Genomic DNA, 27,377 nt, shown 5'->3' on the forward strand with positions numbered 1-27,377 from the left:
GGACGCGGGAGGCTCGAGGCAGTACGCCCAGCGTACTGTAATTACGCTCAGCGTAGTGCCCAGGACCTTCAAACCCTAATTATGCACTATTTAAGCAACTTAATACCCAAGGCTCTTCATCCTTTCAGCCTACATTGTACCTTAAGCTCTTTTTCGAAACCGTAGCCCATATTGGTGTGTTCTTGTGAGTTGGTAACCCTTTTTAGAGCATTTTGGTGTTGCTTTGGTGTTTTGGAAGAGGAAGAAGTTTGAAGAAGGAGCAAGGATTCAAAGGAGCTTGTAGATCCAGGAGATTAACACCATTTCTGACTCATTTGTGGTATCAAGCTTCAAACTTAACCATGGCATGCTCAGTTAGAATGTTGGGGTGTTTTATGGGTTATTTTGACTCCGTTGTTGCGGTTTCTTCTAGCTTGTTAGTTCAGAGCAAAATAGTCGTCCTTTTGAGTCCCTAGAAGTACTTAGTGATGGTTTTTGAGCATCCTAACACTCATATGGTGTACATGCAACCCTAGAAACCTTGGATCTATGTTTGACTAAGATACATGCAAATAATTATTTTTTCCAAGGTTCTTATCCTATCTAGCATGCCATGGGGAACTTGAATCAAATAAAGCTGGTAGAATTACTTACCTTGTAGTTGTAGTTGATTGCTCGGAGTTTGAGAGCCTAGCACCAATACTATGGATGCCTCAAATGGAAATCACAAATCACCACAAACTTTGGAACCTTGAGAGAATAGTCACAACCTTCTTGAAATCGGCCCTCTTAGTACTCACCACACCTTGTGTGATTTCAAGAACTAAAGCCTCCTTTATATAGTGTGGTGGATTAGGGTTACATCCATGTAAACCCTAATACCCATGTCTTTTCATTTCCATGAGATCCATGGGTTAAAGCTCCATGGAGTATCCATGGACTTTGCATGGAAGCCTAGCCCATTCCAAGTAAGCATTAGCCCACACTATATAAATACAAGAGCCCATATTTAATTAGTCATACTTTTGATCTCTAAATTAATTCTAGATTAACTATAAATCAATACTAATTAAATAATATGATTTTATATTAATATATTAGAACTTATAATATAATAATAAATCATAACTTATACTATTTTCAAAATATTATCCATAAATTGTTCGGGTGAAGTGCAACCCAAATGGACCATGCCGGGTCGGGTCAAGTACATACCAAATATAGTTATGGACTTAGACACTATATCCAACAGTCTCCCACTTGGATAAGTCTAATAACTATAGTTGCAAGTATGACTTCAGGAACCAATCAGCAATCATAGCTCTTTAAACTCTGTTGAACTATGAAGTGCCATTTTAGATAAGTGATCATATAATCCACTGTTCTAGATATCAGCCGGACAAATACATGGAACATGGTCTTGCTGATTGTGCAGCATTTGTTTCTCGATTTCCGATTTGTTTGACATAGAACTTAACTGAACACATCAATTTGGTTCTAACCGGGCCCAGTACATAGGTCAAAAAAATCATCGAGGGGCCCAGATATCGCTTCTAATCCTAGAAGGAACAGATAAACTTCGACTCATATGTTTTCTATACTACTTGTTAAATTACACACAAAAGCATGGTTTATAACATCGAGTTACCAATGTGTTTTCGTGCAATCAATGCATAACCAACTCATAGGCAACAAATCATATCTCTAGGTTTGAAGACTTATATGATATTACCGTCTCACGATCACTCGAGATAAATTCCATGAAGTGATACAAGTGAGTGTGGGTTGAATCCAATACTCAGAGCTTATGAGCACTCATGAGTGTTGTAGCCCCACTTTGTCTAACATCTTAGACCTCTACAAGCCAACACATGACAGTCTTGATTCATATCTACTTCCAACATATGACCGACTGTGGAGAGTTTGAACAATATGATATAAACCATAACATAATTATTCTATAAGTCAAAACATGCAAAAAGAAATAATAGTAAACGATTGACAAGAGATAGCAACACTTTACTCATAAATAACAACTTTTATTTATCATCAAATGTCAATTACATTTTACAAATTTCAAGATTATCTGACTACTAAAACTAATATCATCCTTCAGCCCAATGCTCCGAGCATGCTGGTGATGCTTAACTCGAGTTAGTCCCTTCATTAAGGGATCTGTTGGGTTCTCATCCGATGATACCCTCTTTGCCACGAGGATTCCTTCTTCTATTCGACGTCTGATGAAGTGATATTTTCTGTTAATGTGTCTGGATCTCCCATGATCTCTTGGTTCCTTGGCTAACGCAACCGCACTATTGCTGTCACAGAAAATCTCCATTGGCTCCTTTATAGCTGGTACAACTCCAAGGTCTCCGATGAAGTTCTTTAGCCATATAGCCTCCTTTGCTGCCTCGCTTGCTGCTATATACTCCGATTCACAAGTGGAATCAGCCACTGTCTCCTGCTTGGAAGTTTTCCAAGTAATTGCCCCTTCATTTAGGGTAAAGACCCAGCCCGACTGAGAGCGGAAATTATCCCTATCAGTCTGAAAGCTAACATCACTATACCCTACAACTCTCAAGTCATCACTCCCACCAAGGGTAAGGACCCAGTCCTTAGGCCTTCGCAGGTACTTGACAATATTCTTTACCGCTATCCGGTGAGCCTTGCCAGGATTCCCCTGATATCTGTTGACCATGCTCGGAGCAAAGGCAACATCAAGGCGAGTACAAGTCATAACATACATGATCAAGCCTACAGAAGAAGCGTATGGTACTTGACTCATCTCAGCTATCTCAGCCTCTGTACTCGGACTCTGAGTTTTACTCAGTCTGGCATTACACTGGATAGGTAACTCACCTTTCTTGGAGTTATGCATGTTGAATATTTTCAACACTTTGTCTACATAGGTGATTTGACTAAGTCCAATTAGTCTTTTACTCCTGTTTCTGAAAATCCTTATCCCTATGATATAGGCAGCTTCTCTAATGTCCTTCATAGCGAAACACTTCTCAAGCCTAGACTTTACTTCTTGCAGGGTTGGGATGTCATTTTCTATAAGTAGTATGTCATCCACATATAGTACCAAAAAGCTGACTATACTCCCACTAGCCTTGACATAGACACAAGATTCATATTCACTCCTTGAAAATCCAAATTCTTTGACTTTATCATCAAAGCAAAGATTCCATCTGCAAGGTGCCTGTTTCAATCCATAAATGGATTTCTCGAGCTTACACACTCTATTGGGGTACTCTGTACTGACAAAAACTTCTGGCTGAACCATGTAAACATCTTCAGCCAAATTTCCATTAAGGAAAGCGGTTTTGACATCCATTTGCCATATTTCATAGTCATGAAATGCAGCAATGGCTAACAGAACCCTAATAGATTTAATCTTGGCCACTGGTGAAAAGGTCTCATCATAATCAACTCCCGGAGTTGGAGAATAACCCTTTGCAACTAGTCTTGCCTTATAAGTGTGTACATTACCATCCATGTCGGTCTTCTTTTTGAAGATCCATTTGCACCGAACTATCTTACGATCAGGTACATTGTCACCCAAGTTCCAAACTTGATTGTCATACATGGAATACATCTCGCTGTCCATAGCCTCTTTCCATTTAGTCGCCTCAGGGCCTGCCATGGCTTTCGTGTAGCTGTTAGGCTCATCCAGATTTACCAGTGTGCTATCACTAATAAGTGTTTCACCTTCTGCAGTAATACGGAAACCATAATAATGCTCAGGTGCATTCCTAACTCTGGTGGAACGCCTCAGAGGTATAGATTCTTCAGTCGGCTCAACAGGAGTTTCCTCCTCAGGTTGAATACTAAGGTTCCTTCACCACTTGACTCTTGAATTTCCTCAAGGTCAATTTGCCTCCCACTGTCTCCTTGGCTTATGAATTCTCTCTCTCGAAAGAATCCGCTTCTTGCTACAAAGAATACATTATCACTGGGTATGTAGAAGATGTAACCAAAGGATTTTTGTGGGTAGCCGATGAAAATACACCTTTCGCTTTGGGGTTCGAGCTTATCGTGAGTCTCACGTCTCACGAAAGCCTCACAACCCCAAACCTTGATGTGGTCTAGATTAGGAACTTTTCCAGTCCACACCTCGTGAGGTGTTTTGGCAACCTTCTTTTTAGGGACTAGATTAAGGATATGGGCAGCAGTATCTAAGGCATACCCCTAAAATGAGATTGGTAGTGAAGCTTGACTCATCATGGAACGAACCATGTCCAACAAGGTCCGATTACGCCTCTCAGCTACACGATTCAACTGTGGTGTCCTAGGAGGTGTCAATTGTGAGACAATCTCACATTCCTTAAGATAGTCAAGGAACTCAGTACTAAGATACTCACCACCACGATCGGATCGAATCATCTTGATGTTCCTGCCCAACTGATTCTCCACTTCTTGCTTAAACTCTTTGAATTTTTCAAAGGTTTCTGACTTATGCTTGATTAAGTAGACATATCCATATCTACTAAAATCATCAGTAAAAGTCACATAGAAGCGGTTAGCATCTCTTGTGGTGGTTCTAAAAGGTCCACACACATCTGTGTGTATGAGGTCCAACAAACCTTCACCCCTAGCACAAGTGCCAGTAAAAGGTGACTTTGTCATTTTACCAAGCAAACAAGATTCACAACTATCATCTGACTTTAGGTCAAATGACTCCAAGACTCCATCCTTTTGGAGTTTGCCTATGTGTTTCTTGCTTACATGTCCAAGACGAAAATGCCATAAAGATGCTTTATCTAAGCTAGTGGAAGAGTCAATACACAATATATTATTTCCTAGATTATCTACAACAGATACAGTTTCATACACACCATCACAAGGTAATGCTTTAAAATAAAGAACATTATTAAAGAAAGCATCAATACTACCATTATTATTATCAAAATAAAAGGTAAAACCTTGTTTATACAATGCATGAAAGGAAATAACATTTCTTGCCATTTCTGGCAAATAATAACATTTATTCAAATCTAATGTAAACCCACTATTTAGCACTAAGGAATAAACTCCTATCTTGGTGACAGGTGAAGCTTTCCTGTTTCCCATGATCAAGTTTATCTTTCCCTGCTCCACATTCTCACTTCTTCTTAGTACCTGCAAATCAGAACATATGTGAATACCACAACCTGTATCAAGGACCCAAGACTTAGAATGAGGTGACTTATTAGACAATATAGTGTATATACCTGCATGGTTGGGTTTTACTTTCCCATCCTTCAAGTCTTGCTGGTACTTTGGGCAGTTTCGCTTCCAGTGCGACTTTTCATGGCAATAGAAGCATTCAGCCTCATTAGGGTTAGCAGAAGGAGTGACAAAACCTTTCTTGGTTTTGCTTGAAGAAGAGCCTTCAAGGGTCTTACCCTTGGTACCCTTAGAAGGGTTATTTCTCTTCTTCCCTTTACCATGCCCGATTGCCAAGACATTGTCCGCGGTTGGAGTAGGAGTAGGAATAGTAACAACCGACTTACCCTGAGACCACTTTCGGCAGTCTTCAAGATTCCTTGAAGTTTGCTGAGGGTGACTTCTTCCTTGTTCATCTGATATGTCATGCGGAATTGATCATAACATGATGGTAAGGAGTGCAAAATGATGTCTATTGCTAACTCCTCGGGGAAGTTCACATTCAGCTTTAGTAAACGGTCCACATATCTTTGCATTTTCTGCATGTGGCCCGTGATGGGTTCACCATCCTTCATTCGGGTTGTTATCATGGAGGAGATTATTTCATATCGCTCTTGACGAGCACTTTGATGGTAGCGGTCCATCAAGTCCCGGTGCATCTCAAAAGGATAATAGTCCTCATAGGACTTTTGGAGCTCGGCTGTCATGGTGGCCATCATGATGCATGCCACTTTTGTAGCATCTCTTTTATGTACCTCATATTCAGCAAGCTCTTCAGGAGTAGCAGTTTGCTCGGGTACCTTCAGCTCCTTGTCGAGAACATATTCTTTGTTCTCATACCGAGTGACCATCCTGATGTTTCTGATCCAATCTGTAAAGTTGGATCAATCAAAGATGACTCTCCCACAAAGATTCATGAGAGAGAAGGAGCTAGTAGGGTTTGAGCCAGAAGCTTTGTTATTGGAAGACATCTGAAAAAAAGAGGGAATATATTAGATTAGATATAGAGATAGTCCTTAATAAAACACTCAAATGTAATATTAAGGCTAGGACCCAACACAATATTTTATAACTTAGAAGAGGGATGTCGTAATCTAAGCTATAAGATATTTGAAGGTAGGTGAATGACGATTCACCAATTTCCACCATGAAAAACGAAATATTTAATTAGGTTTTAATTGGTTTAGAAACTCCTAGATTCTTTGAGATTCATTGAACTTTCTTAAATGGCATGTTTCAATCTCGAGTGTGCCTTTCAAGTTTTGTAACTGGGATGCCGAGGATCACAAAACAAGGTGTGAAGTAACCATGCAAATTACTTGGTACCCTTAATGTATTACCCCTCAATCGATGTGCCGGTTAACCACACACGCTCCATCGATACTATGATAAACATTAAGTCACCCTTTACTTACCTTGTTAATTTCAAGTTAGTGTGCCGGTTAACCACACACGCTCCAATAACTACTTAAACAAAGTGTAAAGTGTAATTTCATGGATTAGCACCTTATTCACATTTTCCTAAAGTAACTAAGAGTGGGAATTTAATTTAAGCATTTAGTTACTTTATAATCATTATACTTTTAATGAGAATTTATAACTCCTTGTCCTACCCGTTTGGCTAACGACCCTCCACCGATCAAGGAAGCGGTGGGTGAGAGTGGACACCCATTAAGTTGCCATTTCATAGGCAACAACCTTATACCCCCCTTATAGACTGGCTTCGTGAATGAGGCGTACTAGCAGTAAGACGACTTGATCTTTATATATATATATATATATATATATATATATATATATATATATATATTATTAACTTATAATATTATAAAGTATAATGGTTGAATTTTAACTTTTAAAATTCTAAGGGTTGGAACTAAAGCTTTAATCATGACTTTACTTGTTCAAAAACTTGAGGGCAAGTTTTGTAAACTTTCAAAACTTTTCATTTTTATAACTTATGAATTAAATTGAGTATTAAAAATGAATACTCTTCATTTTTATAACCCTTGTGTTCTTTTAATGGTTTTTATTAAAGTGTGACCTTTGGTTTTCCAAAACTTGAGGACAAGTTATGGACTCCATTAAAACACATAATGATCATGAATTAAACTACCAAGTAGGTTACAAACAATTCCTATGATCATCTAATCTTCATAAGTTCAAGAACATGAATATGAACATTTCAAGAATCATAAATTACTCATAAAACTTGTAATTTTGATAATAGCCATTGTAAATGGATTAGCATAAACATTACACCATCTAAAACAGGTTTTATAACACCAAAACAGTTTAGGGTAATATTTCTAGTCCATTTCCAGCAGCAAAACTCGAAAATCTGGACACTGCAACCTCTACTCGTCGAGTGCATGAACAAACTCGACGAGTAGCATGCATTTCTTCATGGACTCGTCGAGTCCCACCATGGACTCGGCGAGTTCATACGTGCAGTGAACAAAAAATTCGATTTTCAAGCTATTTGCATCAAGTATCAAGTAAACAAGCCTAGGCTCTGATACCGCTGATGGGTTTTGAGCATCCTAACACTCCTATGGTGTACATGCAACCCTAGAAACCTTGGATCTATGTTTGACTAAGATACATGTAAATAATTATTTTTTCCAAGGTTCTTATCCTATCTAGCATGGCATGGGGAACTTGAATCAAATAAAGCTAGTATAATTACTTACCTTGTATTTGTAGTTGATTGCTCAGAGTTTGAGAGCCTAGCACCAATAGTATGGATGCCTGAAATGGAAATCACAAATCACCACAAACTTTGGAACCTTGAGAGAATAGTCACAACCTTCTTGAAATCGGCCCTCTTAGTACTCACCACACCTTGTGTGATTTCAAGAACCAAAGCCTCCTTTATATAGTGTGGTGGATTAGGTTTACATCCATGTAAACCCTAATACCCATGTCTTTTCATGTCCATGAGATCCATGGGTTAAAGCTCCATGGAGTATCCATGGACTTTGCATGCAAGCTTAGCCCATTCCAAGTAAGCATTAGCCCACTCTATATAAATACAACAGCCCATATTTAATTAGTCATACTTTTGATCTCTAAATTAATTCTAGATTAATTATAGATCAATACTAATTAAATAATATGATTTTATATTAATATATTAGAGCTTATAATATATTAATAAATCATAACTTATACTATTCTCAAAAGATTATCCATAAATTGTTCGGGTGAAGTGCAACCCAAATGGACCATGCTGGGTCGGGTCAAGTACATACCAAATATAGTTATGGACTTAGACACTATATCCAACACTTAGGGCCATAAAAAGTCAACCTTTATGGTTCAAATGGACTCATGCAATTGTTAAGACCTTTCGTTAAGCTCTTTTGAGCTCCAGAGTCCCATTAAGTCATTATATAAGTAAAGTTGCCAACTTTACGTTTTAAGTCATTCATGGGAATCAGATATATGGATTTGGACCATTAACTTGAAGCATTAATTGCTTAATAGAAGAAAGAGGATGGAAGGGGAGTATGCTAGGCGTACAAGCTGGTACGCGCAGCGTACAGGTCACAAGTCCAGTACGCCCTGCGTACATCTGAGTACGCCCAACGCACTGAGTTAGAGTAGGTTTCGCACTAATGGGCCTCGATTTGGGCCATTATTTGGACTTGACTACTTTGGGCCTTAGTGGGCCATCTGAAATTGAACTTTTGGACCATAGAAGCATTATTGGGCCTTTGGCTAAGGCCCATGAGAAGGGATTGTGCCTAATTGGAAATTGGGCCACTAATGGGCTTCTATGGATTTTATGGTTTAGGTCTTTTGTATTCTGGCCTTGGGCCTTAGTTATGGACCAAATTAGACTAAGGGTAAAATGGTTATTTTACCCTAAGGAGGATTATTGATTCGGACTAATGGTCATGTTGGGTAATGGTAGCGTGGGGAGTCGTGAGATCAACAGTTTGGGGATCCGCCAGCTAGCAGCTAGAGGTTATTCGCAGGGTTCTACAGCCAACTTGTGAGGTGAGTCTCATCATTGTTTGAATGGTTCTATTTATCCTCCTCATGTATGTCTCTCTCTCTCTCTCTCTCTCTCTCTCTCTCTCTTTGCTATACATACTCACCAAATTTGTGTTTTTGTAACATAAAGTCAAATTTGACTTTTTTGTGCAAGATATATAATGAATCTATGTTCATAAACGTTTACCAGTTTGCAATGTGAATCTTTTCTTAGGCAAGTTCAATGGGCAAAGTCTTATGAAGCCATACCATAACCACATTGTCTATGATGTTTCACACATGAGCTTTAGTCTGGTTTTTTTAGACTTCAGTTGGCATAAAAGTTTAGGAAGATGAAGTTGAAGTCTTCTTTTTTTCCATTTATATTAGTTTCATGTACTTTCTAGGTTTTTTCATAGTTAAAATAAAACAAGTATGTTACTACTAGATTCTTGATATGCTATTATGGTAGCACTTGTATATAGTTATAGATTTTTGCTGAAAATGAAAACCAGTTTTTAGTTTTTTTGATTTAAGGATGACCCCTTTTGTGTAGGATTTGTTGTTATATGGATAAGAGAGAATTTGGAAGTGACGTTTTGAACTGACAATGGCTAAGAGAGAATTAGCTATAGGATTTGTTGCTAATCGGCTAAGAGAGAATTTGGAAGTGACGTTTCTGTGTAGGATTTGTTGTTATATGGATAAGAGAGAATTTGTTATAGGATTTGTTGTCAATCGCTCTATCTTATACTCTACAAGAGACAAATGTATCTTCAACAACCGTTACCAAAAGCTCAAAGAACGTGAAATATGTTGCAATAGCTGTAAATTCTAATGAAAAAGAGAAATTTAGAGCTTATTTGTTATTAATATTATATGCATAGTAACCTGACACCAAGATTTATCGGTTTCAACTATGAAAACAAGGGTTAGATCGTTTTTCCCATATATGTAATTTTGTTTATTTTGTGTCAATGATGATGAACTTTTGGTTACAGCATAAATCAAATGCTTTTTTGTGAGCATTTCGAGTTGATTTGTGTTTTGTAATCCATGTTGTTTGTAATTTCTTTTCGATCTTCTTTTTTGTTGTTGTGCCACATATTTATATGTCTTTGTATTGCTCATAGCATGTTGTCCATTAATACAAAATAATTTAAGAATTGTTAGCGACAAACACTACAAGGATCAAACCCTACAGAGACGACACTTATCCAGAGACCACGTATGTCGTCGGCAAAAGCCACTCTATACCGATGACATGTCATCGGTAAAACGTTTTCCAACCTTGACCAATTCTCTTTGACCACAAACGCTATGCAGCAAGCCGTCGGTATAGACTCGGTGGGAAAGGAAAAAAACTGGCGGTATATCCAATACCTATGTAGACGACATACCGACTGTATAAGATATTAAAAAAAATATTTTCTATTTGTTTATATTCCTTGTTACAGAAAATAAAGGCGTCGTCGTTTTCGTCCACCTATGCCGACGACATGTCGTCAGTAAAGTGTGTTAAAAAAATAATTTCGGTTTATTTTAATCTGTGTCGTAGAAAAGGAAAACGATGACGTTTCATTCTCTTATACCGGCGACTTGTCGTCTGGAAAATGTGGGACCAATCCGCGTGAAAAATCTATCCAGACAATATGTCGTCTGGAAAACTGTTATTTATTTATTATTATTTTTTTAATTTCGTAAAGTAGGACGACGTCATTTTTCCTTTACCTATACCGACGACTTGTCGTCGGTATAGAGTTTCCTTGTAACAAAAATCGTTTAAACGTTCATTTTGCAGTCGCGCCTCACCTCCATTTTCCTCTCAAGCTTCGGCGATGCTTGGCGATTTCCGGCCACTCCGGTGCATCCACAACATAAATGTAAGTTTCTTGCTCCTTGATTTCTTCTTAATTTGTAGTAGCTTGAGTTTTTACTCCGATTTTAGGGGATTTATTTCCGGTTGTTCGAGCCCTAAATCACAGCTTCATCACCATCGGCCAACAAAAAGCTTCACCACCGCCTAAGAAAACGATTTACAGTGATTGTACTATCTTCACCACCAATTTTAAGGTAAATTTTTTGTTTTGTTTCCTGCTTAACAGTGTTTACGTGATGAATGAAGTTTTTGATTTTTTTTCCTTTCAATACAACATGATATATAATTTATCTCACATTTTGTTTGGTTGATTGCTTTCATATATATATATATATATATATATATATATATATATATATATATATATATATATATATATATATATATATATATATATATATATATATATATATATATATATATGCATTTTGAGGTTTGAAAATGTATTTTGGCATGAAATTGAAATTAAGAAGGATGTTTGATTTTGTATTTAGATGTATATATTTGTATGAAAATGAAATTTGATGTCTAAAATGTAAGGTGCTAGAAGGTTTGATCGTATGAAATTGGATGAAAATTGGAATTGTATGTTTGATTTTGATTATGTATGATGTTTGATTTTGTATTTAGATGTATACATTTGTATTGTATGTCTGAAATGAAATGAAAATTGAAATTGAATGTATTGTATACATGTATGATTATGTGATATTTATGTTAAATACTTTAATTGTATATAAGATGAAGTGATAAAGTTATTAATTGATAAGTTATAATTTTTTGTATTTAGATGCTATTGTTTGTATTGTAAAGTGTTTAATATGGTTTCAAAGTGCTTAATTTTGTTAGTGACTTAATGTTGGTCATTACAATTTTTGCTTAATTAGGTTATTAATAGCAACATACTTTTAGTAACTTTAAAATAATTATAAAAAAAGTAAGTTGAATTAATTTTAAGAAAAATCAATAAAAATAAAATATTAAAATAACTGTAAAATCAAATTAAATTAGTTTTATAATCAAATTAATATTATATTTAAATTAAAATTAAATTAAATTAGTTTAAAAATCAAATTAATATTAATATTAAAATAAAATAAAATTAATTATAAAATCAAATTAAACGGTATATTTTTTTAAACCAAAATATTATGTAATATAATATTAAAAGTACGATGCTATAATAGAAAATAAACCAAAGTATGATGTTATAAATAACAAAATTATGATACATTTGTTAATTATAACATTATAATTTTTGTTTATTTTCTATCATAACATCGTACTTTTAAAATTACAGTTTATATAATGTACCGCGTATAATATGATTTTCTAATTAAAACACATTGATAAGTTATAGTTTTTTTATTTATATGCTATTGTTTGTATTGTTGTATTGTAAAGTGTTTAATATGGTTTCAAAGTGCTTAATTTTGTTAGTAACTTAATGCTGGTTATTACGACTTTAGCTTAATTAGGTGATTAATAGCAACGTACTTTAAGTAATTTTAAATTAATTGTAAAGTAAAGTTGAATTAATTTTAAAAAAATCTATAAAAATAAAATATTAAATTAATTGTAAAATCAAATTAAATTAGTTTTAAAATCAAATTAATATTAATTTTAAAATAAAATCAAATTAATTTTAAAATCAAATTAAATTAGTTTTAAAATCAAATTAATATTAATATTAAAATAAAATAAAATTAATTATAAAATCAAATTAAATTGAATATTTTTTAAACCAAAATATTGTGTAATATAATAATAAAAGTAAGATGCTATAACAGAAAATAAAGAAAAGTATGATGTTATAATTAACAAAATTATGATACTTTTGTTAATTATATCATTATATTTTTGTTTATTTTCTATCATAACATTGTACTTTTAAGATTATGTTTTAAATAACATACCGTATAATATGATTTTCTTATTAAAACACGTTGATAAGTTATAGTTTTTGTATTTAGATGCTATTGTTTCTATTGTAAAGTGCTTAATATGGTTTCAAAGTGCTTAATTTTGTTAGTAACTTAATGCTGGTCATTACGACTTTAGCTTAATTAGGTGATTAATAGCAACGTAGTTTTAGTAATTTTAAATTAATTGTAAAGTAAAGTTGAATTAATTTTTAAAAAATCTATAAAAATAAAATATTAAATTAATTATAAAATCAAATTAAATTAGTTTTAAAATAAAATTAGTATTAATTTTAAAATAAAATCAAATTATTTATAAAATCAAATTAAATTAGTTTTAAAATCAAATTAATATTAATAATAAAATAAAATAAAATTGATTATAAAAACAAATTATACTGTATATATTTTTGTTTATTTTATTCTTAATAACCATTATGAGTACTCTATCCAATCGGTCTGATTTTTACTTCTCGAGCATATATTTTTTATATACTTGTAAATAATCTATCTATTCTCGGGTATATATATTTATTTACATAGCCCAAATACAATCTAACTTTCGATAACTATATATATATATATATATATATATATATGTGTGTGTGTGTGTGTGTGTGTCTATATATACACACATAATATAATATAATTTTTAATAATGAAGCAACAATGATGATCAATAAGAGTTGGATTAGAGAGAATCAAATGTCTTCAAAATACTCGGAAGGTCTTAAAAACTTTATGAAGATTGCTGAGAAACATTTCAACTCTAAAGAGCACAAACATCAAGTGAAAAATTATTTTGATAGGGTTGGTGGATATAATGATATGGAAGGTGCAAGACAATGTCCACCGGATGATATAGACGACGAAGCTTGGGATAATATGATTGATCTTCTTTTTTTTGATGAGTGTTATAGGAAGCAGGGTGAAAAAGGTAAAGAAAGTAGGTCCAAACTTCCATTTACGAGTAGGTAATTAAATTTATTTGTATTATATAAATTTTTTTATTAACACTTATATAAACATATTAATTGTTTTTGGCTTATTATAGAGAGAAAAACGACAAGACCCGCAACATATAGAAGGTTGGAGACAAATACGTTTTAAAGAAAGTCGGGGTTGGTATACAGCGCAAGCAGAAGTAGGTTGGGTAAGTAATAAATAGTTAATAAGTTACTAGGTGTGAAACTCGTGTATCACACGGGTTGATTTAAAAAAATATTAAACATTAAAGTGTAAACAAAAATTATTTTTTAATGTAAAACTTTAAAATAAGGAAGATACATATTTATTTCAATTTAATATCATATATCATATTTAATACTTTACATATATAAGTATATGACTTTAATTTTAAAAATTGAAACAAAACCAAAACTTGACAAGTGGATAATATTTATTTAAAAAATACCACAAAATGACAAGTGTCAAAATTTATGAGAGATTGACATGTGACAAAAAAACCTTCATTTATTAAGTAGGATTTGATAAATATGTTATTATTATTAAAATTATTTTAAAGTATATTATTATTATTTTAGTGTATAAATTTATTTATTTGTTTTAATTAATGTATTTTTATTATTTTCATTATTTTAGGAAAACATTCAACGAGAAAAGATGTTGATGCAATCAGAGCTCAAGGAGAACAGAAAGCTAAATGAAGAACAATGTCTCGCCCGTGCCCTCGGTGAGAGATGTGGTCATATTCGCGGAATTGGAAGGAAATCAAGCATCAACAATAATTTATTTCCAAATGAACATATCAAACGTTCCAAAGCTTCCACATCCCAATCTTCCGATAATCCCCAAGCTGTTTGTATTAACCGAACAAATTGAAATCATGCAACAACAAATGCTACAAATACAACAAATGTATAATAACACTTTCGCGTCCATCATTCCTAACTTTCAACCACAATTCCAGTTTAATCCCAATATGTTTTCACAAATAACCCCGAAACAGCCAATGACTTCGAGGAGGAGGAGGAGAATGATGATGATGATGATGATGATGAAGAGGAGGAGGAAGAGGACGAGGAGAACTAGAATGATAATAAGAACAATGTTTGTTAAAAAAACTTGTTTTTTGTTATTTTGTTATGTAGTAGAATTAGAGCTTAAATTTTTATGTTATGTTATGTTTATTAAGTGTTTGATATTATTCTGCAAATATCTTGTTTGGATTTGTTTTAAAAAACATATTTGGTATATAGAGCAAAAACTGTGAAAAATATCTAAAAAAAAGTTTTATCGACTACATGTCATCGGTAAAGCCTTTTAAATACCGTTTTACCAATTCCGACGATAAGTCGTCGGGACTATAAGAATGGAAGTTGGTTGCACCCACTTTTCCAGACGACAACTCGCTGGTATTGCTACCCCTTGTCATCGGTTTCGCCACTACTTTTCCCGACGACAAGTTGTTTGCAGAGACTACGAATAAAACTTTTTCTTATTTCCTCGAAAATCAATCCCGACGACCCTTTAAAGACGATATATCGTCAGCATTGGATACTCTATACCGACGACTCCTGTCTTGACGACATTTTTAACTTTTAGTGACGGAGATATGCCGACGACTTTTTACCGACAAAATTTCGTCTATATATCCTTTACCGACGACATGTTGTATGTACAGAGTTCAGAATTATCGTCTGCATAGGGCTCGATCATTATGGTGAAATGTAATGTTTTTATGCGATGACTACATTTTTTGTTTCACCGGCGCTTTGAATTTGCACTTTGCAGGCAAATCAAGTAGTAAAAATGTATTTTCATGTCAGATATGTTGATTAAATAATAACATGTTATGAATATACATTTCTATCATCTTATTCATATGACCGGATCATATTTCTGAAAGGAAACTATTTGCCTTTATAAATAAAAATTGTTTCATATGAAAAGATTAATTTTACATATTTATTTAAATCAACAAATATAATTTTTATATAAAAAATCATAAATCTTTTAATTAATAATTTGTTGAAAATAATTGGTTAATAATTATGATTTTTTACTATTAAAAGTTAATTATTTTTATAATCATGATTCTTGTATATAAGCTACTATGCCAATACTATTGTATCGCAAAAACTGCAATTTTAAATTTCGGCCTTTGACAACTATTTGATTTGTAACCGCTATAACTACTTAGATATTTATTGATTTGCATGTTAGTACTTTGAATTGGGATCCACCTCTCCACTAACGGTGTATGCAGAACCGTTAAACTAATTTTTTTTAAACTAAATTACCGATATTATTATAGAAATTATATATGGCTATCTATTTAGAACTATGAAACTATCTACCTTGATTAAAATTTTGTTATTAGGGATCTAGCTACAGAACAAACAATCGACCGGGAGCCACATTCATATGTGGTCCATGCACCCAATTAAACGGGCTGCCTCCATATAACGGTTATTATTATAGAAATTACAAGTTGACGCTAACTTCCTGTCCACATGTGTTGGACTCTTACAATTAAATAGACACAACTATAGCAGCCATGGAGTTAAATATCTATATAATATAAACTTTCTGTATCATCTCTCTCAAAGTGCAAATTGAACACAGAGGGCATGGAGTTGTATTTCTCGTTCTCAACAACGGTAGCTGCCATCTTTTTGACTATTGTACTTACATCCCTGCTGCAAATCTTGAAAGGAAAGAGAGGAAACAAAGGGAAGAACAGAGAACCACCTCTAGCGAAAGGTCAATGGCCATTATTCGGACACCTACACCTTCTTGTCGGATCTGCACCACCTTACAAGGTTTTTGGTGACATGGCAGAAAAATATGGGCCTATATTCACGATCAAGCTTGGTGTTCATCAAGCTTTGGTTGTGAGTAACGCGGAGATAGTAAAAGAGTGCCTTACCAGGAACGACAAGGTCTTCGCAAGTCGACCCAAGTCAATGGCATCAGAACTCATGGGGTATAACTACGCCATGTTTGGGCTTGCTCCATATGGGGACTACTGGCGACAGGTGCGCAAGATCGTCATTCTCGAGATTCTCTCACAGCATCGAGTGGAGATGCTTGGACATGTGCGAGCATCCGAGGTTAGAGCATCAATGAAAGATATATATCAGGCATGGGTAACGAACAAAGAGAGTGAAAGTTTAGACATGGTAAAGGTGGACATGCAACAATTGTTTGGGAACTTAATACTAAACGTTATTGTAAGAATTATTTCAGGAAAGAGGTTCTCGCACATGGATGAAGAAGGGGTTAGGTTTCAAAACGTGACAAAGAAACTGTTTGAGTTATTGGGCGTATTTGTCGTGTCTGATTTCCTTCCTTATTTGAAACGTTTTAGCCTTGGTGGATACGAGAAAGAAATGAGGACGACAGCAAAAGAGATGGACGACATCTTTGAAGGTTGGTTAGAAGAACACAAGAGAGAGAAAGAGTCTGCGCACCAACAGGAAGGCAACCAAGTCTTCATAGATGTTCTTATCTCCATTCTTGAAGGTGCCTCCAAAGAGGATTTTCCGGGTTTTGACCATGATACAATAATCAAGGCCTTATGTTTGGTAAACTTAATCTTAAACTTGATCGATAACTATTACCTAATCATATTTTATCTTATGAGTTATAAAAATACTTCGACTTCAGTAATATTTATTTTTAATCTAAAACTTACAGAACATTCTAACGGCTGCCTTGGACACAACATCTGTGACTCTAACATGGGCTCTATCGTTGTTGCTGAACAACCCAAGAGAATTAAAAATCGCCCAAGATGAAATTGATGAGCATGTTGGAAGGAAGAGACCAGTAGAGGAGTCAGACATGAAGAACTTAGTCTACCTTGATGCAATCATCAAAGAAACGTTACGTTTATACCCGGCTGGACCTCTAGGGCTTCCACATGAGTCCATGGAGGATTGTATTGTGGGTGGCTACAACATCCCCAAAGGCACACGTTTGGTGCTAAATCTTTGGAAAATGCATCGTGATCCTAACATATGGTCAGAACCCTACGAATTCCAGCCACAAAGATTCTTGACAACCCATAAAGATATTGATGTCAAGGGAAAACATTTCGAACTACTTCCTTTTAGTGGTGGTAGAAGAATGTGTCCTGGGTATCACTTCGCTCTCCAGGCTTTGCGATTAACATTGGCTACATTAATCCAACAATTTGTGATTAGTAAACCATCAAATGAACCCGTTGATATGAGCGAATGCTTTGGACTGACTACAAGCAAAGCAACGCCACTTGAGGTCCTTCTCGCCCCACGTTTATCCCTTGATATGTATCCTATTGGTGCATGACGTATAATTAAACGGGAATCCAATAGGAATGTGGAAGGAATTGAACAAGAAAGATAAGAATAAATGGTACTAAATATGTTAGCTTCTTTTATTGCTTGTGTGTATGCATAGATTGAGTACAGAGTACAAGAATAAAACCTCAATATTAGTGGGATATTTATGATTGCTTATTAGTATTTGTATAGAATATTTGATGTATATCCTTTTCTTTATTTTTGTGATTCTCTTGGACTGATATCAACACAATCAGCAAGCATAATCTTTATGGTATCAGAGCTCCAGAATCCCTAATCTCTCCTCCTCTACCTTTTCATTGCCACCGATCCTTGTCTTCCTCGGCACGTCTTCCATTTGTCTTCTCTCCTTTCGGTGTTATGGCTCCATGAACGAAAATCCTGATGCAAACAAAAATTCTTCCATGTGCCTTCAACGTGTTGGACCATGTCGACAGTTCCGTACTAAGCCCTACTGCCATCGACGAAGCCACTAGGACTCTACTTGATGTAGAGGTCAAAGAGTGGATTTACATCACCATCACCAGAGATCTGCTTTAGACAATAATGAAACCGGGACCACCGCTCTAGAACTGTAGAAACTTGTACGTTTATACGCTCCCTTCCAAAATAACAAAGCTACTGCTGTCGTCTATCCTGAGGAGCAGTTGAATACCACCCGTTTGTAATCCTTCTCCGTTATTTCTTATTATATACTGATATCTTGTCTCGAAACGCTCTCCGACTAAAATAGTACCAGGAATCCACGATCCAACAAGCCCGTATCACCATCAAAACGGGCCGTCTCAGGCCCATCTTGCTGCCAACAAAGCCTAAAATGATCATCCAATGACGTTTACCGAGCTAGATGCTGCTTTTCACACCATGGATATCCAATACTCTTGGTAAATGGACAGATGGTCGACATAACATCTTACACGATAAAAACCCTTACCTTTAGCAACGAAAAACAACGACACAATTTATGCTGAACAGGGCCGGTCCATTGGTTTTCAATGCCCGGGGCGAGATTACGTAAATATGCCCCTATTTCAAACGATTACAACATAATTTGTAATACAAAAGTATAATACATTTTGTATTTAATATATTAATACAAAAAAAACTTGCAAAAATCACTTAAAAACTATGTTTGAAATAATTATTCCATATATTTACACATAATCATTAAGCTTCAACTATCATAGCTTCATTGTAAGAATTATCATTTAAAGAAAACTAGACCTAAATAGATTCATCACAACCATATACACTATTAAGTCACACTATTTGCAATATAAACCCCCAATGTTTTTTCTGAAAGGGGTTTATCATAATACGGATTTACATTTGAGTTTTTCAATTTACATCAGGAACTATGAAATGATCGTACAAAACAAAATTTCCTTATACCAGAAAATTGTGTCAAAAACCACAAACTCAAGGAAACACAAAACTTTTGATTCAGACCAAAAACACAAATTGAATCAATGGGTGAGAGAAACAGTTTAACCAATGCCTAAAATAATAATGTACAATGGAAATGAGACAAACAATAACACTGTACTTCTGAGTTTTTACTTTCTTTGTTTTTGATTCCGACCCCAAAACAGATCGCGTTTCACGATTTAATGAATTTCAAACTTTGAAACTTTAATCCTCAATTTTATTTCCAGTCTAATTAACCTGTTAACCCTCTTTACCTATGAAATCACAAAAAATATATATATATATATATATATATATATATATATATATATATATATATATATATATATATATATATATTTACAGTAAGAATGAGAAATTGAGAATATGAGAAAGTAGTGTTTACCAAAAAAAAGTGAATCTACATGCTATTTCTTCTAGGTATTCATCAAAAACCAAAACCATTAACCAAAATCAAATATAAGAAAATTTTATCAGACCTTTGAGGCTCGACAACTTATCATTAATAATCTAAAATTTTAAACATAATTATTTCATAATTAGAACTTTAGATAGAAATATGTACATCCTCAATCAAATATACAAACTCGAATTAATCAAACAAAAATCAGAATGTTAAAAAATTGTTTGCAATCACAAGAACAATAAAATAAACGTAACTCCAGGTTTCCAGCAAATTAGTTATCAAAAATCTGAACTGAGGTTAATCAAACGAAAAGCATACCTCAAAAGGGTGAATTGTCAAGTCTGAAGTCTCCAAGTCTTGTCTTTCAGTTTTCAGAATTGTGTATCCTTAAATTGGGTATGCAGAAGAAATCGGAACAATGGCTGAGAGGGTATTCATAAATCGACTAAAATAGGGACGATGTAACGACCGAAAAATTTCATCCAATTTAAACTTTTCAAAAACAACCCGATATCATTAAATTATTACAAAAAGGTTTTCAATACAACTTATTTAAAGTATTTCCAGAATCACATCACGACAAAACATGAGGAGCGGTACGATCACGCCTTCGCCTTGCCACGGTCTCCTGAAGAACCTGAAAAACATAAAACCACAACTGTAAGCCCAAAAGCTTAGTGAGATATCCCCAAACTAACAACCACATATACCATACACGCATAACATGCCATATCATATGCGATCACAGAACAGCCATGCACTTCGGGACTACTGTGTAACTGGTTCGCCGCACCGGCCAACAGTCCACCTGGTCCACCCTCCGAGTCTATCCATATACATCGAGTCTACTCTTTGAGTCTACAGTATGATTGGTCCGCCCGCACCGGGCCTTCAATCCACCTGGTCCACTCTTTGAGTCTACAGTATGACTGGTCCGCCCACACCGGGCCTTCAGTCGGTCTGGTCCACTCTCCGAGCCTCGGCACGTCTGGTCCTCCCTCTTGGGGCCTACAGCCTATCCGGACCGCTCGCTGGGCCTTCGGGACAACCGGTCCGCCCTGGGTATCTTAGCCTACAGCACAAAGCAGGACCCGCCTCAACCCATCTCCAGTACAAACAACCATGTGCACATAAACATACAAACATATAACAATTCACAGTCAACAAACCGATCAACAGATCACATAGCATATCATCATCCTAACCAGGATACCGACCTAACTGGTCACTAGCATAGCATCACCCCACATAACAGGATACCGACCTCTACCAGGTCTCTAACACTTACCATCCTAACTACCAGGATGCAATCATATCACAACAATAACATAACAACAAGTACCCGAATCTCAATCCGATAAAGGGCCGGCCTTGGTGCCTTAGACCCTGTTGATATAGTGAGAATAACTCACCTAGAAACTGCCAGCTGAAAGGATAAGATCTCGCTGCTCCAAACTCCGACACGAACTCCTTCACTGAACACCAAAACACTCAACTCAATAAATACCCTTAATTACCGAAATACCCCTGGAAGACAACTGGTCAACCTTTGGTCAAGGCAAGTCAAAGCCAACCCCTGACTGACTCTACTTACCGAGTCAACCCGATGACTCGCCGAGTCCCCAAGCTCAGAACTTCCCTCAATCCGCGACCTAACTCGCCGAGTCACCCCGAGACTCGCCGAGTCCAATAACTCTAAGTCCACTCGCACCCAACTCACCGAGTCATCCCTTGACTCACCGATTCTTGAGTCATCCAGAAAATATTGGGACTCTTCGACAAGACTCGCCGAGTCCAAGAACAGACTCACCGAGTCTAAGGCTATCTTCAACCTACTCGCCGAGTTGTTCATACAACTTGCCGAGTTCCAGGCCATCTTTATCCAACTCGCCGAGTTGTTCTTCCAACTCGCCAAGTCCCAGCTTATCTTCAAGCAACTCGCCGAGTCAACCTATGTGACTCGCCGAGTACCACCGGTCTGAATCCATACAGAAGCATTCCAGGCCATGCAATTGATCCAAAACATAGATCTAGCCTCCTACCATCCATCCATCACGTAAAGTGGCAATCTTTACGTGAATCCAAAGAGATCTAGGCCTTTTACACTTTAGGGCTAGGGTTTGGGACATGATGGCTTCACTAAGCACTCAAACACAGGGACTTTAATGCACTCTAGACCTTCTCCATTCTAGATCTGAGGTAGCAACCTCAGATCTAACCTCCAAACTCCAAAACATACCAAGATAAGCTCCCCATAAAACCCAAAATGATGAATCCATATGAGTAACAGCCCAAGAACGAGATATTACCTCAAAAGAGCGCCCCAACTACAATGAAACTCGAATCCAAGCAAAGCCCCTTGCTCCAAGCCTCTTACCCTTCAAGATTTCCTCAACAATTGCTTCTCCAAGCTTCCAAATGCAACTTGATCCACTCACACACGAAGGTTAGGGTTTCTGGACTTGAGGATGAGTAAGGAGGCTGGGGGAATGGATGATATTTTCTTTATATAGGGTTCACCCCCAAGAATTAGGGTTTTCTCCACTCAGCGCCTACTCGCCGAGTCCAGCCTTGGACTCGCCGAGTCGGCCACTTAACACACGACCAAATCGTGACCCTACTCTCCGAGTCCACCCATGGACTCGCCGAGTTCCCTTTTTCAATTTACTCTTTTAGCCCTTCAACTCTACTCTTGATATTTCGGGATGTTACAATTCTCCCCCACTTAAATTAGGCTTCGTCCTCGAAGCCTACAGCAACTCAATTCCAAAAAAAAAATACTCCCACAACGTGCCACCTGGCCTTAACCGGACCAGGTCCCTCAAGGCATACCCATCGAAACTCGAACTCACTTTCTCTTTCCATGCGGTGTCCTGACCACCGTCTCAAACCGGGCACCGGTTGTACCCTCTGATAATCGTACTCATCAACCGAGTACTTCCCATGATGCATCACTGCTCTAGATCTCAACAATCACTCGATCCATATGAGCTAGAAAACCATGAACCACCGGATCCCGGATCCGAATCCCACCCTATCCATTCCATGCTGACTGAAAGACCCATTCTACAATCTCATAGCAACTCCCATGAGTCCTCTTCTTGCAATCACACGCACATGCTGCACCAGCCCTCGCACTCTCGGGTTAGGAAAACCCGTGAAACGACCCAAAAATACGACCCAAAAATTTTCATTTTTCAATATAATCAAAACCATAATATGAGTATCATAACATAAAAACATACGCGATGTATCCCAATCATAATAAAATACTGTGCGGAAAACTGTATCATACTACATCAAATCCAAAACAACTAAAGCCATCCCCAGGATAAAAGCTAAGCTGTGGTGTGTGCGATGCTATCACCCCGAGCTCTTCCCTTTGCTTGCGGAAGTACCTGAAACCAGAACCGAAAATGTAAGCACGAAGCTTAGTAAGCTCCCCCAAAATACCACATACCATACAATAACATTTAACACATATTGGGCCTTGCCCACTGCATCGGGCCGAAGCCCGGAAACTGCATCGGACCGAAGTCCGGAACTGACTGGGACCTTGTCCCCTGCATCGGACCAAAGTCCGGAACTAACTGCATCGGACCGAAGTCCGGAACTAACTGGGACCTTGTCCCCTGCATCGGACCGAAGTCCGGAACTAACTGCATCGGACCAAAGTCCGGAACTAACTGCATCGGACCGAAGTCCGGAACTAACTGGGACCTTGTCCCCTGCATCGGACCGGAGTCCGGAACTAACTGACTGAACATATCATAGCATATCAACTAGCATGAACACATATACTGCATACTGCATCGAGCCGTAGCCCGGAACACATAACACGTAACACATAAAACATAGCACATAAATCCTGTCTGAGCCACGAAGGCATCAAACATACTAGCTGCTACATCGGACCGAAGTCCGGAAACTACTGCTAACTGGACGGGCCGGCATTGTGGCCTTAGACCCGTCCCTACTTGAAGGAAACTCACCTCGTAAGCTGGCTGCTGAGTGTGTGGCTCGGGAAGCTAACGGCTGCTGCTCCTAAATCTCCTCGGCTACAAGTCCATAAGCACACTCAATCAAATACTAAACACTGCACTTGGGGTAAAATGACTCTTTTACCCTTGGTCAAAGTCAACTCTCTTTGGGCTGACTCGCCGAGTTGGGCCACCCAACTCGCCGAGTCCTACTCTCACTTCTCAGTTCTACACGCTGCTACTCGTTGAGTGTGGCATCGACTCGACGAGTACCCTCTTGATCCAAGAACTCAGACAATCTTCATCCGACTCGCCGAGCCGTATGAACAAACTCGACGAGTTGTTCATGATCCTAAGAAGATTGCCCTGGACTCGCCGAGTTGTATGAACAACTCGCCGAGTCCCTCCATCACTGAGTCTACCCTCAACTCGCTGAGTCCACTCTCTAACTCACTGGATTCACTCGACACTGATCAAAATGAAGGACTCGGGAACTCGCGACCTAACTCGCCGAGTCGTTCTTCCCGACACGCCGAGTTGCCGCCATGCAACTGATTTTTACTCGATTTTGTTTGAATCCAACACATACAATTGATAGATATGAGTCCAATAAGCTGATTTACCACGTAAAGTTTCCAACTTTACGTGCACAACCTCATGAATAAGGGAAATAAGGCTAAAAGATGCATAAAATGGGTAGATCTATGATTAATATGCAAAGTAACTCCAAAAAGACAGTAGATCTGGGCTCTACAACACCCCATCATTCAGATCTAAAGATATCTCGACTTATTAAGGCATTCATGCAAACATAAGGCTTGGAACAAGCATCAACTAGCTCTTAGGAGAGCCCTAATGGAAGTTTAAAGCATATAACAAGAGGGAACTCCGAAAATACCTCAAATAACTCAGATTTGCCCTTGGATCTTTGCACTACAACTCTTTTCCTTGCTTCTTTCTTCTTCTCCTTCTTCACACCTTCACAAAATGGCACCAAAAATACTTATAAGCCTTCAAGGGAGGATTAGGGTTTTCTCACTGTGTTCTCAGGGTGAGGGAGGCGAGAATGGGGTTATAAGGTGGTTTAAATAGTGGGCAACCCGGGGATTTAGGGTTTCACCCAGACGGATGGACTCGCCGAGTCCAGGATATGGACTCGCCGAGTCCCCGGCTCACGCGTGCTCGCAGTCGCGACTCTACTCGGCAAGTCAGGCTATGAACTCGCCGAGTCCCTCTTGCAAAACTTACAACAATTACCAATGAATTAACATACCGGGAACGGGTCGTTACAATTCTCCCCCACTTGTCTCAGACTTCGTCCTCGAAGTCTGCTACGGCTGGATCTGCAAATAACTCTGGGTAGTGCTCTCTCATCTCCTCCTCAGCCTCCCACGTCCACTCAGACCCCTTCCGGTGCTGCCACTGCACCTTCACTAACTGAATTACCTTGTTCCTCAAGGTCTTGGTCTTCCGGTCCAGAATCGCGACCGGTCTCTCAATATAATTCAGGCCACTATCAACCTGAATATCCTCTAGGGGAACGACTGTTGATTCATCCACCAAACACTTCCTCAACTGAGACACATGGAAAGTGTTGTGGATCTGACTAAGCTCCTCAGGAAGATCTAACCGATAAGCAACCCGACCCACCCGGGCCAAAACCCTGAAAGGACCAATAAATCTGGGGCCCAACTTGCCCCTCTTCCGGAACCTGATGACACCCTTCCAAGGTGAGACTTTCAGAAGGACCATATCCCCCACCTGGAACTCCAAGTCCGAACGCCTCCTGTCGGCGTAGCTCTTCTGCCGACTCTGAGCAGTCTGCAGTCTACTACGGACCTGCTGGATCAACTCAGTCGTCTTGAGCACCACCTCCGTGCTCCCGATGACCCGCCGACCGACCTCGCCCCAACATATCGGGGTCCTACACTTCCTCCCATACAGCATCTCAAAGGGAGGTCGGTCAATGCTCGCATGGTAACTGTTGTTATACGAGAATTCCGCTAACGGAAGGTACGTATCCCAACTGCCACCGAAATCTAGGACACATGCCCTAAGCATATCCTCGAGAGTCTGAATCGTCCTCTCGCTCTGCCCGTCTGTCTGAGGGTGGAAAGCGGTGCTGAAATGGAGACGAGTACCCATCTCGTTGTGGAACCGCTTCCAGAACCTGGATGTGAAACGGACATCTTGGTCAGACACCACTGATACCGGCACTCCATGACGTGCCACAATCTCTCGCACATAGATATCGGCCAACTTCTCCGCTGATATACTCTCCTGGATCGGGATAAAATGGGCACTCTTCGTCAACCGATCCACTACTACCCATATCGAGTCCACTCCACGTGCGGTCCTGGGAAGTTTGGTGACAAAATCCATGGTGATATCCTCCCATTTCCACACGGGAATGTCTAACGGCTGCATCTTGCCGTGAGGTCTTTGGTGCTCCGCTTTGACCTTCCGGCAGGTCAAACATCTCTCAACATACCAAGCGACGTCTCGCTTCATGCAGGGCCACCAATAATCAGGTCGAAGATCTCGATACATCTTCGTCGCTCCTGGGTGGATAGAAAATCGAGACTTATGAGCCTCATCCATCAACACTTGCCGTACTCCACCCCAGTACGGTACCCACACTCTCCCGTGAAGCGTCAGCAAACCACGACTATCATAATCAAATGAGGCTACTCGGCCCACGATCCTCTCACACTTCTGTCTCTCCTCCTTGAGACCCTCTACCTGAGCCTCCTTGATCCGCTCCAACAACGGAGTGATCACTGTCATCCTCAAACATAGATCCCTGATAGGGGCCGCCGACACCTTGCGGCTCAGGGCATCGGCCACCACATTGGCCTTCCTTGGATGGTATAGGATCTCACAGTCGTAATCCTTTAGCACATCCAACCACCTCCTCTGCCTCATATTCAGACTCGGCTGATCCATAAGATACCTCAAACTCTTGTGATCCGTGTAAATAGTACAACGGACCCCATAAAGGTAATGCCTCCAAATCTTGAGGGCAAACACAACTGCCCCCAGCTCCAAATCATGGGTAGGATAATTAGCCTCGTGAGGCTTCAACTGTCTCGAGGCATAAGCTATCACATGGCCTCGCTGCATTAGAACTGCTCCCAAACCTGTAATCGAGGCATCACAATAGACTACAAAGTCCTCTACTCCCTCTGGCAAGGTAAGGATCGGAGCCTCGCACAATCTCTGCCTGAGGGTCTCGAATGCTGTCTGCTGCTCCGGACCCCAACGAAATACCACTGACTTCTTGGTCAGTCGGGTGAGCGGCACTGCTATCTTGGAGAAATCCTGAATAAATCTCTGATAATACCC

The 27,377-nt window shown here is 38.0% G+C and overlaps 1 protein-coding gene across 1 annotated transcript; it reads left to right on the forward strand.

Moving 5' to 3' along the window:
• Positions 1–16,409: 16,409 nt before the first annotated feature.
• Positions 16,410–18,360, forward strand: LOC145096786 (cytochrome P450 CYP82D47-like). Its single transcript, XM_079034134.1, has 2 exons — positions 16,410–17,459; positions 17,572–18,360. The coding sequence occupies exons 1-2, from the start codon at positions 16,503–16,505 to the stop codon at positions 18,202–18,204; spliced, it is 1,590 nt and encodes a 529-aa protein (XP_078890260.1). The 5' UTR covers positions 16,410–16,502; the 3' UTR covers positions 18,205–18,360.
• The last annotated feature ends 9,017 nt before the right edge of the window (positions 18,361–27,377 follow it).

The sequence above is a fragment of the Lactuca serriola genome, chromosome 4, assembly GCF_051521515.1.
Source record: "Lactuca serriola cultivar US96UC23 chromosome 4, Lser_US96UC23_V15, whole genome shotgun sequence".
In the NCBI taxonomy this organism is placed as follows: domain Eukaryota; kingdom Viridiplantae; phylum Streptophyta; class Magnoliopsida; order Asterales; family Asteraceae; genus Lactuca; species Lactuca serriola.

Excerpts from the sequence above, each read along its gene's own strand:
- LOC145096786 (XM_079034134.1), top strand. The coding sequence starts at position 16,503 with ATGGAGTTGTATTTCTCGTTCTCAACAACGGTAGCTGCCATCTTTTTG. Across the intron at positions 17,460-17,571 it reads TAATCAAGGCCTTATGTTTG|AACATTCTAACGGCTGCCTT; the intron begins GTAAACTTAATC and ends TAAAACTTACAG.